Source organism: Lemur catta, chromosome 7 (assembly GCF_020740605.2).
Source record: "Lemur catta isolate mLemCat1 chromosome 7, mLemCat1.pri, whole genome shotgun sequence".
In the NCBI taxonomy this organism is placed as follows: domain Eukaryota; kingdom Metazoa; phylum Chordata; class Mammalia; order Primates; family Lemuridae; genus Lemur; species Lemur catta.
In genome coordinates this window covers 58,022,967-58,037,058 of record NC_059134.1, presented here as the reverse complement: position 1 = coordinate 58,037,058, position 14,092 = coordinate 58,022,967, and the positions used below count along the sequence as shown (strand labels likewise).

Sequence of the window (14,092 nt, the reverse complement as noted above, 5' to 3'; positions counted from 1 at the left end):
CTGTTTAGATCTGTCCTATCTTTCAAGCCCAGTTCAAGTTCTGCCTCCCTCTGACTCCTCTAGATCTACTCGATTTCATTTCTCAAGATCCTTATAGCATTCATCACCTGACCATTCATTCTTACACTCAGTTGCATTTCATATTTTATTTGAGAGTTTGAGCTAGGTGGTCTCTAAAGTCCTATCAGCTTTAGATGTCTGAATCTGTTGTCTTCCCATATGTCACCTCTCCTTAATGGGGTCTTCAACTTCTCCCTCAAGAAGAGATGAGGAAGGGCTTGAGCACGCCTGGGGCTCAGCACAGGTTTCCAGAGTCAACATAACTGCTTAGGGGAGCAAATGTGTTCTGTGACCCTCCACTCAAGAAACACACAGGGATTTGTTTTTATTTTTTCAAAGCAGAAGTAGCTTTTTTCCTTTTATCATACAAGTAACATACTTATGGTCAAGTAAGTCAAATATTATATACATTTATAATGTAGAAAGGAGAAATCACCCATAATCTTATTCCTCAGAGATAACTGCTATCAAAATATTCTTTCAGAGTTCTGCTATACACAAATATGTACATTTCAGTGGAGCCTTCTGGGGACTGCATGGAGAGCCCTTAAATTGAAATTGGACAAAGAGAACAGTGGGTGGTTCCAGCCTGGGATTTGGGGCAAAGTAGCTTGTAAAGTGTTCACCCACCATATTGCACATATTAGGTTGAACCATCTGAAACCACTGATATTCAGCTGTTTCTGATCTACAAATACAGTGATTTCATATGGTTCAATCTAATGTATGTGAAGCCTAGAATGTCAGAACTGATACAGGATTAGAGGCTTTTAAGTATATTTCATTATGTTGAAGAAGAAAAAGGACCAGAGAGAGAAGTATCCAGTCTAAGATCATACACCACATTAGTGGTAGAATCAGGGTTGGTTCTCTTTCCCCTGAACCACGGAAAGCCTTTCATACTCTTCTTCTTTTAATATAATTATCTTCTAGGTGTCATGATAATCTTCTAGAAGCAGATTTCAATTTGTACCAGAAAATTTCTCATAGAACTCAATCAAAACGGAAGAGGCTGCTTTAGAGGGAGTTTAGTCTCCTTAACTGGAGATGTGGCCAGGAAGGGCCCTGTGAGTTGGCTCATGAGGCACACGAACCATGGAGCTAGTGAGGCATAACATTCAGGGCCCTGACTCGCATGGGCTCCATCTTAAGGTCCTAGTAGGGGCCCTAGCAACATATTAACATGGTGGTATATTTTTGTAATATTTGCAAAGGTAAGATATTTTTGAATTATTTTTCTTAAAGAAAATCCCCAGAATTATATCAGCTTCAGGCCTGGATCCACTCCTGTGTGGCACCGAGCTTTGAAAAGCACTAGGCAAGGAGACTAGAGGTCCTGGGTTCCAATCATGGCACCACCCTGGCCCAAGTGGGTAGCATGGCATTTGCCCTGCTTTACTTATTCATGGGAGGGTGAATGATGGGGGTAAAAATCACAAATGTTAAATGTGTTGAAATATGAACAAATATAAATAAATAATATCACTCAGATTTCCTATCTGTGATGTGGGATAATCATCACTGCTTCTCACAACTGTTGAAGATAAAACATAAAAAAATATGTCCCCAGAGCATCTTCCTGTTTGATTTCCCTCTGCTACAACTTCCTCTTCTCCTTTCTCTCACCCCTAGCCCCCCAAGATTCCAGCCACTGAACCAGTCATCGGTCATTCATTTTCTTTTGCTACTTCCATATGTTTGTTCATGGCTCCTACTGTTTACAAAGTCTATCTTTGCCTGGAAAAAGTCCTTATCCACCAAGCCCAGGTCTGCTAGCCCCTCTCCTTCCACCCCAGTGATGACCTCCCTTAGCACTGTTTCTTGTTGGTCTTACAGAAAGAGACCCTGAGGCCTGCTGTGGTCCATAGCTGAGTTCTGGAGGCTCCAGAAGTGATCCCCAGGTGTCTTGATCTTCCACCATCCCCGGCCCCCTCGCATTAGATCATGGACACACGGTTCTTGATGTACATATGATAGGGGTCACTACGCTTGTCCACTTTGCGGGAGCGGGTGTATCCCAGGATGAGGCTGCCCACAGTGACAGCAAACAGGAACATGACAAAGAGAATGTACATGTAGGAGTTGTCATCACGGCCAGGTCGGCTGGCCCGCCGATCCTCAGTCTGGTTGTCTGGCCCCGGCCCTGGCACTGGCTCCGGCCGGCAGAGGAAGTTGCCATGAAGAGTGGCATTTAGAGCCTTCAGCACAGCGTGCAGGCTCTCGTACCAGGTCTCAGTCCCATTGGTGGTCTCCATAGCAACAGGGGTTGAGGTGGGGGAAGAATCGGAGGATGTTCTGATGGGGAGAGAAAAGAGAGGGAATGGCTTTTGTTACCTGCAGCTTGAATGTCCTCCCCATTCCTCAGATCCCAGCTCAAATCCCGGCATCATAGCTTATTCTAACTACTTGTTTACTTGTTTGTCTTCTCCACTAGACTACGAGCTCAATGAAGGCACAGATATGTCTGTTTTACTCAACCACTTATGACAGCACACAATAGAGACTCAATAAACACTTGTAGAATAAAACCTTCCCTGACCATTGTAATCCACATTCTTCTCTCCTTTGGATTCTATAAATCACTGAACTTTAGGTTAGAAGGACAATAGGGATTATTTAACCTAACTCCTTCACTTTTACACAAGAAACTGAGGCCCAGAGAGAATAAGTGGCTTGTGTATGATCACACGGTATATTACAGGTACAGCCAAGATAGAAAGCCCTATTCTTCAATGGTTAACTCAAAGCTCCTTCCACTTCCATGCCAGCTCTCAGCTGGCCTGTGCAGCACCATTAAAAGACATTTGTCAGAACTCTCCTTCAACACAGTTCTTTTTATGGACTCCACAGACACCGCTTAGGAGCTGCTTAGAGGTGGCTTAGATTTCACCCTACCTGGAGGCCAGAAACTGGATCATTTGGCCTCTCAGGCATCCTATGTCCCAAGCCATTCTAGGTATTCCTAGTTATTTGGGGGAATTCTGTCAGAAAGAAGGTGGCCAGGGGAGCAGGGAAAGGTTAATGACCACTGCAGGCACTGGAGAAGAGAAGAACATTCTGGGCTTGAGGATGGGGGAGACAAAGGAGTGCTCAGTCTGATTTGGGGTTTACCCGCCCCAGAGAGAGAAGACACAGGCACCTCAACTATTCTGCCTTCTGAAACAAAGTCACTATGTACCTGGTATATAATAGGTAATAATAAATGTTCCTTTTCCTTCCTCTCAGAGATCCTTAGTCTATAATACAAAAAAAAAAAAAAAAAATCCTAAGCAGCCTTGCATCTTTGTTTTTGAAAAACCATACGTCATTCCCTTTAAACAAGGCTCCACACTCACTTCCTTCAGGAAGCCTCCATCCAGTGCTCCCCACCCCTCAACCACACTCCACAAACTTTATCATTGCAGCCTTCCCTTCCCCCAGCACTTACATGTCATGCAATGTGTGGCTGTCCTCTTATGTTTGCTAAGGGTATCATTAGACCACATGGTCCCTGTCAGCAGGGCTATGTCTCTCCCCCAAGGCTAGGGGACTACACTGAGTCTGGGTAGGTGTTCTTTCCTCAGGGGACTGCCCTGAGACTTGCTAGGTACTGTCCTTCTCCCAACAGTGTCCAGTAAAGATGTCCACTTTAAGGACTTCTCTACAGGCCAAATGCTCACATTTCACTGGCTGGTTCCAAAGCCCTCTATCTAGGTAGAACCGTCAACAAACCAAAATTAACAAACATGATTATTAACCATGGATCTCTCCACCAGAAAAAATGATAGTTCTGACCATGATAAATATTCATGAATGAGGCCAGGTGCCGTGGCTCACACCTGTAATCCCAGCACTTTGGGAGGCCAAGGCAGGAGGATTGCTTGAGCCCAGGAGTTTGGGACAAGCCTGGGAAACATGGCAAGACCCCATCTCTACAAAAAATTTTTTTTTTTTTTTTTTTTTTTGAGACAGAGCCTCGCTTTGTTGCCCAGGCTAGAATGAGTGCTGTGGTGTCAGCCTAGCTCACAGCAACCTCAAACTCCTAGGCTTAAGTGATCCTACTGCCTCAGCCTCCTGAGTAGCTGGGACTACAGGCATGCGCCACTATGCCCGGCTAATTTTTTTTATATAGATTTTTAGTTGGCCATATAATTTCTTTCTATTTTTTTTTTTTAGTTGAGACGGGGTCTCGCTCTTGCTCAGGCTGGTCTCGAACTCCTGACCTTGAGCGATCCACCCGCCTCGGCCTCCCAGAGTGCTAGGATTACAGGCGTGAGCCACCGCGCCCGGCCCAAAAAATTTTTAAAAATTAGCTGGGCATGGTGGTGCACACCTGTAGTCCCGGGTACTCAGGAAGCTGAGGCAGGTGGATCACTTGAACCCAGGAGGTCAAGGCTGCAGTGAGCTATGATTGTGCCACTGCACTACAGCTCCAGCCTGGGCAACAGAGCAAGGCCCTGTCTCTAAAAAAAAAGAAAAACAATTCATGAACAGCTGTCTGAATGCAGAAGTTGTGGAGATGAATCTAAATAATACAGTAATCACCTAGAACTTGCCCAGATTTCATGCAAGGCCTTTTGGCCCTCTGCCATCTAGTACTTGTGCAATTTTGTCTAGATGGAGGAGGGGAAGAAAAACAAGAGTTCACAGAGTTAAGATCCAGGAGGCATAGGTTCTCTCATCTACTATCCCACTCTACAGGTAAGAAATGTGTGGACCAATGGCAAGTAGGAGCAGCATGATGAAATGAATGACTCAATGAATGCTTCAGCCAGTCCTCATTTATCTGGGCCAGAACCTGTGTTGGGAGCTCGGGAGACTCATACCCAGTCCCTGTACTCAGGAGCTCATGGCCAGCTCTAATACAATGGAGGGGACAAGTCAGGAGCGACCGAGGCTTAAAGGAAGAAGTGATGAATTCTGATTAGGGCTTATAGAGTGTTCACACTGATGGAGCCATTTGAATTGGACCTTGAGGGGGTTTTAGTAAGTAGGGAAGGAAGCAGATGAGCAAAGGCATGATGACAAGTGCATAAAATGTTTAAAAGAATGGAAAGTAGCATGAAGAGATTGGAGTGTAAGATGTATGAAAGAATAGGATAGGATGTGGGACGGGAGAGACTGTCAGGAGCCAGGTCATGGAGGGCCTTGAGTGCCAGGCTATAAAGCTAACTTTATCCTGTAGTTGGGGAAGAGCTATGGAATGACTTTTTTTTTTTTTTTGGTAGAAACACAGTCTCACTCTGTCACCCAGGGTGGAGTGTAGTGGCATGATCATAGCTCACTACAGTCTCAAACTCCTGGACTCTAGCGATCCTCCTGGCTCAGCCTCCCAAGTAGCTGAGATGACAGGTGCATGCCACCATGCCCGGCTGATTTTTAAATTTTTTGTAGAGATGGGGTCTCGCTATGTTGCCCAGGCTGGTCTTGAACTTCTGGTCTCAAGCAATCCTCCCACCTTAGCTACCCAAAGTGCTGGGATGACAGGTGTGAGCCACCATGCCCAACCTGGAACAGTATTTTAAAGGGGGATAAAATGATCACATCTGTACTTAGAAAGGATACTCTGGCTGTTATGTAGACTGAAGGGGCAAGAACTGAGGCAGGGAGCCCAGCTGCAAGGGTCTTAAAATAGTTCAAGTGCAGGATGTTGAGTCCTGAGCCGGGGCAGAGGGATGACAAAGCAGGGGCAGATGTGTGATGTGAGGAGGGAATGGCTAATGTGGGGCTTGAAGGAGGAAGGGCCTCAGACAATTTTACAGGCAGACAGCAGGCAGACAGTGTGTCTGGAGGGGCCCACTCTGAGGGAAATAAGTCACTTTCCCTGTTTGGGCTTTGGTTTTCTCATCTATCAAAAAAGATCATCATCAGGAGTTGTTGTACAATGGGTATAAGTTTCAGGTTTGCAAGATGAAAAAGTTCTAGAGATCTGTTGCACAACAATGTGAACATAGTTTACAGAGTGTACACTTAAAAATGGTTAAGATGGTAAAATTTATGTTATGTGTTTTTTTTATTTGTTGGTTTATTTTTGAGACAGGGTCTCACTCTGTTACCAAGGCCAGAATGCAGTGGTGTCATCATAGCTCACTGCAACCTCCAACTTCCAGGCTTTAGCCATACTCCTGCCTCAGCTTCCTGAGCAGCTGGGACTGTAGGCGCATGCCACTATGCCTGGCTAATTTTCCTATATTTTGTAGAGACAGGGTCTCACTCTTGCTCAGGCTGGTCACAAACTCCTGGCCTCAAGCGATCCTCCCGCCTCAGCCTCCCAGAGTATTAGGATTACAGGTGTGTACTACTGCACCTGGCCTACGTTACAGTGTTTTTTACCACAATTAAAACACACAAAAAAGATTATCATCCCTGCCCTGCCTACCTCAAGGCTTGCTATGATGTACTTTTATTATGTTGAAGAGGATTTAAATAATTTTTTTTTAATTTTTGAGAAGCAAATATGTACACACAGGTTTTTTTTTTGTTGTTTGTTTGTTTGTTTTGTTCTTTGTTTTTCAGACAGAGTCTTGCTCTGTTCCCCGGGCTAGAGTGCTGTGGTGTCAGCCTAGCTCACAGCAACCTCAAACTCCTGGGCTTAAGGAATGCTTCTGCCTCAGCCTCCCGAGTAGCTGGGACTACAGGCATGTGCCACCATGCCTGGCTAATTTTTTTCTATATATATTTTTAGCTGTCCAAATCATTTCTTTCTGTTTTTTTAGTAGAGACAGGGTCTCGCTCTTGCTCAGGCTGGTCTCGAACTCCTGACCTCGAGCGATCCTCCTGCCTCGGCCTCCCAGAGTGCTAGGATTACAGGCATGAGTCACCGTGTCCGGCCCACATAGTTTTTTTTAAAAAAAAAAAACAAAAAACGTCTACCTGAAATCATTACCTCTGAAAAAATAAAAATTAAAAAAAAGGAAAAAAAAAAAGGAAGCAGTACATACAATGAAGATGAAATCTTCTTGTTCCTTGTCATCCAGGGCTCCTTCCCAGGGCATTCACTATTACCAGTTTTCTTAGATATCATTAGAAAGGGGGTTTTAACTGATAGGGGAGAGGGAGGGCAATCTCAATCTGGAAAACTCACCAAACAGCAGGCAAATTTGCTGGGTCTGAGTCAGCTTCAGGAATTTCCTTGTGGACGCCCTAAGGCTCCTCAGCCCCTCACATCTAGGGTCTTACTATTGACTTGAGGAGCTGGGAAGGCCCAGAGCTGGAAAGCAGGGCAGAAGGCAGAAAAGGAAGAAACTGGACATACAGAACAAATGTCAGGACCAGGGTGGATGGCTCAAGGCCAGGCCCCAAGCGTTGTGCAATAGTCCTGCTGTGGGCTCTGACCCGTCCCACTGCCCCTCCCCTTCCTGCAGCAGCTGGGTCAGGCCAGCCTAGGGTTGCAGTTACAGGAATTATGCAGTGGCCAAGGGGCATGTGATTGCTGTCCCCCACCTCCAGGCTCACAATGTCTTAATTGGATGACTTCATGAGAAACTTCAGTTTAACATATGGGCTCCCACTCGTGGACCAGCTAACAATACATAAAACATTCCCTTTCCTAAGGCACCTTAGTAAGAAGAGCCTTTTAGAATCCCAGGGTAATAATGATGTGAGTGGTAGAATGGCAGTCAGCATTTGGGTTGATATTTCATATAGGAACAAATGGTATATTATCCCTCACTCTATTTGGATAGTCAGGGTATAAACATGGTCACAGAATTAACACCATCTGTAGCATGGCTTTGTTGTGAAAATTAAAGAACATTATGCAGTGCTTGGCACTAGACACTCTGCAGATGGTGGTGTTTTATTTTTGTAGAGCAGAGGCTGGAAGAGCCTTCAGAGTCCATCTAGTCTAACGCCCTCATTTTACGGTAAAGAAAATGGAAACCCAGGGAGTTGTCTTTTTCAGCTGTTACTTGTGTGACTTTGCACATGTGACTTCCCTTTTCTGGGCCTCAGCTTCTGTCTGCATCTGTAAAATGCAGGGGTCCGGGTCAGCTATAACACCAGTGACAGTGTGAATCACAGAACCATGCTGCAAGATTATGGGAGATGAAGAGAAGCTGGTGGGAGAGGCATTCTGGGGCTTTCTACAGCCTCTCAAATCCCAGGATAGAGAAGGCTGCAGACTTTTTCCTCGCAAGTTAAGCTGCTTCTGAGCCCTGCGACTTATACCTAATCTTCCATCCTAGGTAAACCAAAGGCTGCATTGGTTGACTTGTTCATTTTCCTCTTAACAGCTCACCTGCCTGGGTGATCTAGCCCGGGGAGAGAAAGACTGTGCGGTAATTAGGGGCACGGAGAAGTGTGGAGGATGGGTGGGCTCTGAGGTGGGGATCAGTGAGGAGAGTAGAGATTCATCAACCTCTCTGGATAGACCAGGATGTTTGGGGGGGGGGGGGGCTGGGTGTGAGGGCATCCTGTTTGGGTCAGGAGAGGCAGAGAGCTGATGAAGGGACAGGTTGGTTCTCTATGATCTGCCTCTGGGTCTCAGGTCAGGAACTGGCAGTCAGCAACACTGGAAATTTTGCTCCTCTTTCTGAGCTCCTTGGCTTCCCTCTCCAGGAGAGTCACTGATTACGAAGCTCCTTGGATGGGGAGATGGAGCACATGCCCTGGAGAGGCCTGGACTAGAAACAGGAGATAGACTAGTTAGGAAGGAAGGTGAACAGTTAGTGACCAAGCTGAAAGGGATTTTAAAGGTCACCTAGAATCTAGATTCTAGGCCAAGTGCTCCTTTTTGTAGATGAGGAAACTGAGGCTCAGAAAGAAGTCACTAGTCCAAAATGACATGGCTTATATGTGGCAGAGCTCAGATAAGAACCCAGATCCTTGGGGTGCTGTTCGGGTGCTCTTTCCACTACAAAGGCAGTGTTCCCTTGCATCTGAGCGGCATATCACACCAAACACAGCCTCCTGGGGGTCATGGGGCATCGTCTCCTCTCACTCCATTACTACTGCCTCTTCCTGCTCTATGGATTCTTGCAAATCTTAGTCAAGGATCTGGTTGGGGGAAGTTGGTAAGTTTTGGAGGAGGAGTTAGCTTTCCTTTATAGTCTCATCTCCCATGGCCCCTCCTGCTCCAGACCTCCTCTGAACCCCTAGACAAGCCAGGCTCACTCTCTTCCTCCACACTTGGGTTCCTGCTATTTCGCTCGCAGTGTTCTCATTAATGTACTTGCCTTGAACTGTAACTCGGAGCTCTCACTTGCAAGTTGGGGCATAACGCTGTGATCTGAAGGATGAACTAGGTATCTTAGCGAGATTTGCTTTCAGGTTTCTCTGGGGGGAGAGGAAATTCCACCGTGGGTTCTGTTCTAATATTTTCCCCATTGCTCCGCTTCAGCTACTCTTTCAGCATGTATTGTCTTAACGCGTCTGGAAATGAGGTACAGAGAGGCAGGCAGGAGAAGGCACATAAAGCAGGTAGCGGATCCAAAGGCAACTCCTGGGATGCACAATTTTGCCACTGTCCTCCCAGTGGTCTTGTCACTACCTGGGACTGGAGGGCCAGTGGAGCAGGAGAGGAATTGATGGAGTGGATCTTAACATCTAGAGGCAAGGACACAGGAATACAATCTGAGCGGGGAGGGATCTTAATGATCACGTTGTTGGTGCAACTCCTTCCTTCAACCAGTGGGAAAATATACACCCCCCCTAAGAAAATCACTTGCTCAAGGGCTCGCAGCCCGGTAGTGGCACAGCTAGGACCAGAAACCAGGCATCTTGACTCCCCTCCACAGATCTTTCCACTATAACTTCCCTTCTGCCTGAGGGGCAGGATCTAAACTCTTCTGATCATCATTCAAGCTCCTTTGGATGTGATTCTGCCACTGGCCCCTGTCTCCTTACAGCTCTCCCCAGTGCCCTGTGCTCATGACACTGAGCTACACGCCATTCTCCAAACATTCCTTGCACTTGCACACCTGTTGCCTTTGCTCATGCTGTTTTTTTAGGCAGGAATGCTCTTCCTCTTTTAATCTGCCTGGCAAACTCCTAGTTATCCTTCAAGACCCAGCTCCAGTGTCATTCTCTGTAGATCCTTTCCTGAAACACCTCCTTCCCGACTCCCTAGCCAGTCTCTCCCTCTTGTCTGTTCTCAAAAGCACTTTGCACAAAGCCCCATTAGAACACTGTGCTGTACTGAAATTGTGTGTGTGCACTGTGAGGTATGACGCAGGGACCTGTGCCTCATACATTTCTTTATCCCCCAGGCCTGATACATAACAGACACTCAAGAGTACATGAGGCTGGGCGCGGTGGCTCAAGCCTGTAATCCCAGCACTCTGGGAGGCCGAGGCAGGTGGATCGCTCGAGGTCAGGAGTTCAAGACCAGCCTGAGCAAGAGTGAGATCCCATCTCTACTAAAAATAGAGAGAAATTAGCTGGACAACTAAAAATATGTAGAAAAAATTAGCTGAGCATGGTGGTGCATGCCTGTAGTCCCAGCTACTCGGGAGGCTGAGGCAGAAGGATTGCTTGAGCCCAGGAGTTTGAGGTTGCTGTGAGCTAGGCTGATGCCACGGCACTCTAGCCCGGGCAACAAAGTGAGACTCTTGTCTCAAAAAAAAAAAAAAGAGTAAATGAATCAATGCTTCTTGTATAACAGCATCCCCCCCTCCAGCACACACATGCATACACATTCATGAAAACAACTAACTTAAAAAGTAACCTCGATGGCAGGCCAAAACAGATCCCATCTGGTCTGGGGAAGGGAAGGCTCAAAGAAGTGAAGCCATCTCAGTCAGGTAGGGCGAGTCAGAGGAGGAGAAATTCTAAGACTTCTCTAGAAGCCCAGACACTCCCTGCACCTGGATCCCCTTTAATCCAAAGGGCAAACATTCTTGGCCCCAAAACCCCAGCAATGGCTTTGCAACCCTGTTCCTTGTGTACCTACACAGGGTGTGGCCATACACACCTACCCACTGCACACACACAGTCCAACTCCTGATCACCCAGCCTGTGGTCTTGCCTTTCAAGTGTGCCTTTCATGATTCCAATCTTAGCTCTATGGTTGGCTCTGTGACCTTGAGCACTGCATTTACTTCCTCAGAACCTCATCTATAAGATGGGCATAATTATCCCTGCCCTGCTTACCTCACATGGAAACTGGAGAAGACAATAGATGGGAAAGTGTTTTAGAAACTTCAAAATATGAGATAATTATTGGGCATCCTGATCACAGTGTTTCCTTTTCTATGGCCACATCCTTCCCACCATATTATTAAGAACAGCCATCCCTCTGTCCTCTCTCCACACTGGCTCTCCTATTCTCAGAAGAATCCAGGAGGTTCTTATTACTCTTCTTGATTCTCAGAAACCTCACGTCCTTCAGAAGCCTTTCTTGTGGTCCACCCTCTGTGATCACCCTCTGCCCCTGCAGTACCTTGCCATTTAGGGGCACCATTCTGTAGTCCTGTCTTTGGTGGAGAACACACCAGAGGAAGAATCAAGAGACCTGGGTTCTGCCCCTATTTTGCCAACATGTCTAGCCCTGTGTTCCACTCTGGGCCTCATCGTCCTCATCAGTAAGGTGGGGTTTCTTGTCTTGCCTACCTCTTAGGTATTCTGAGCACCCAGACATTAAGTTTATGGATGTGTTTTGGGAAGTATGAGTGAGTGAGGGATGGAGAATGTTGGTGGTTTTATCTCAAAGAGTCAAGGAAATCTGAAAGCAGTTCCCATGCCTCTGGCATGGGTCTCCTTTATTTGGAACTGATAAAGTGGCTGGATGCCAGGAGATAGTGAGGAGCTTATACATTTACAATATCCCTTTGTAAGTGAAGTGGAGAGAGCCCTGGGCTAGGAGTGAGGAAAACTGGGTCTAATTCTGACTGGTCCCTGGGGTAACCCTAGGTTAGTTATCTCCCCTAGCTGGAGCCTTGGTTTCCCTATATGCAAATTGGTGGGGATCAGGGAGGGGAGATTAAGAGATACTTTCCTGGGCTCTCACATAAGAGCTGAACTCATCTACTTTCTAGAGAAGAGACTCCCAGGTCCAGTCCCCTTTATTCTCATGTCCCATGGGGTACAAGACCCATTTTACAGGTGTTGACCCAGGAAAAGAGCTGGCACAGAGCTGGTGGATGACTGGCACAGGCTTACACAACCTGTAAACTAGAGCCCAAGTCTCCTAACTCCTAGCCTAGACCTATGTACTTAGCAGTGGAGATGCCTTTGGAAGTTCCCACATTTTCCCAGGGCTGGCTGGGTTCTGGAGTGTCGTTTCTGCGTGTGCACTCGCTGGGCACCCGCAGGTGTTCGTCTGTGTATCTGTGGGTGTGGGGGAGCTTTTACTGTCGCCGTCCTGGGGCCCGGGAGTGCCAGCGCAAGCCCCCACGATTTCCAGGCAGGAGGTGCAAAGAGCCCAGCTCCCCACTCCCACGTGCTGCCCCAGGATCCCTGTGCCCGGCCCGGGGCAGTATCCACTCGGAGCGCCCCCGACCTCAAGTCCTTAACCGTTTCAAGGAGAACACGCCCCGGCCCTCCGAAGGGAGACGGGAAGACCCCTCATTTCTATCCCGGCTGCAGCTCAGCCTTCCCAACTCTGCAGATGCGCCTTACCTGCCTCTCAGCAAGGCTCTGAGGAAGCCGGTTTGCTCGCTGGACTCAGCGCCCTCTGCTGCGGGTGGCCCGGGCACTGCGCCCCTGTGCACTCGCGCCCCGCGCCCTCCTGGCTCTGCGCTCGCACCCGCGCTCGGCTCCCTTTTCCCTCCTCCAGGGCGTCTCCTCCCCCGGCCCCGCCCGCCGCGCCCGGCCCCCAGCACACCCACTTCTCCCCCTGTGGGCTTCGGGGCGCCTCCGCCCGCTCCCTGGCCTCACCCTGCTGTGGGCTCCGACCCTTCCGTCCCCTGCAGCGCCTGCTTCCTGGACCTGAGACCAAATGCCTGTCGCTCCGCTTTCCCTGGGCTAGCCCAGCATGAGGCCAATCTCCAGACGGCCAGGCTGAGTGCTGGGCACTGGTGGAGTCAGGCCTTGCCCCTATGTGGCTCTGTGGTAGTCGCGGGCAAGTCACTGTTCCTTACCCGGCCTTGGCCTCGCTGTAACATGGGTACAGTTCCTGCATACAATCTCCACAGGCTTATGCGTGGGGTCAGATGAGACCTTAGAATCCAAAATATTAAAACCAGAGGGTCACTAGAGAAATCATCTGATTCTGACACATATCCTCTTTTCCAGACAGGATGCAGAGACCCCAGTGGGAACTTGCCCATGGTGGCAGAGCTCAGACTTAAAATCCACTACATCACCCTCTCTCCTTAGCCGGCGCAGATGTCTCATTCCACCAAGCCTCAACAGTCCCTCACATGCCTGACCAACTTGTGTCCAGCCACACCTTACTTGTGGCTCTGTCCCAGAACACCCTTTATTTTCCCTCCGCCCTCATTCAAACAGTTGCTTCCTTGCTGGTGACATTGCAGGCTCCAGAGAAGAGAAGCAGTCAGGGACAGCTGGGAACTGAGGGCCACAGTCCACAGTCACAGGGAACAGTTTCTCAGTGACCCTGTGGAGAGCTCTTATCAATGCCCTCTTTACCAGCCTACAGGTTCAGAATAATTATTAATAATAAACTCAGGCCAGCTCTCTCTCTCCCTTGCAAACGGAGATCTGTCCAGGATATCTGAGAAACATACCCTCGATCACAGAATCTCAGACTATATCTAAGAAGTCCTATCATTTAAAAAAGACCTATTACATGGTGTGCGTTTTGCACAAAATTGCTAATCTTCATCAGAACACATTGTTATTTCCATGGTTACATGTTTTGACCCAGCTATTCATTTTTCTCAGCCTGGAGATCACCTCTCAGAGAAGTCATCCTGACCATCCAGCATGCAGTCTCAATTTTCAGTCTGTCTAGGAATCACCCGAGGAGTTTGTTTTAATAAAGTAGACTCTTGGGCTCCACTCCAAAGGTTCTGATTCAGGAGATCTGGAGTGGAGCCCAGAAATCAGCATTTTTAAACAAGATTTCCAAAGGACTCCGATGCAAAATAGTTCTTGGAACTAGCCATGAGAAAATAGGCCTGGCTAAGTCAGGGCTGCTTCCCAGACCCTA

General features: G+C 47.7%; 1 protein-coding gene across 2 annotated transcripts; it reads right to left on the bottom strand.

Moving 5' to 3' along the window:
- Positions 1 to 356: 356 nt before the first annotated feature.
- Positions 357 to 12,701, bottom strand: KCNE3 (potassium voltage-gated channel subfamily E regulatory subunit 3). Of its 2 annotated transcripts, none has more exons than XM_045555481.1 (2): positions 12,598 to 12,701; positions 357 to 2,355 (listed from the first exon to the last, which is right to left on the bottom strand). In XM_045555481.1, the coding sequence occupies exon 2, from the start codon at positions 2,313 to 2,315 to the stop codon at positions 1,998 to 2,000; it is 318 nt and encodes a 105-aa protein (XP_045411437.1). In that variant the 5' UTR covers positions 2,316 to 2,355; positions 12,598 to 12,701; the 3' UTR covers positions 357 to 1,997. The 2 variants fall into 2 exon arrangements, with proteins under 2 accessions (XP_045411437.1, XP_045411438.1); XM_045555482.1 differs by lacking the exon at positions 12,598 to 12,701 and adding an exon at positions 7,124 to 7,264.
- Between the last annotated feature and the right edge of the window lie 1,391 nt (positions 12,702 to 14,092).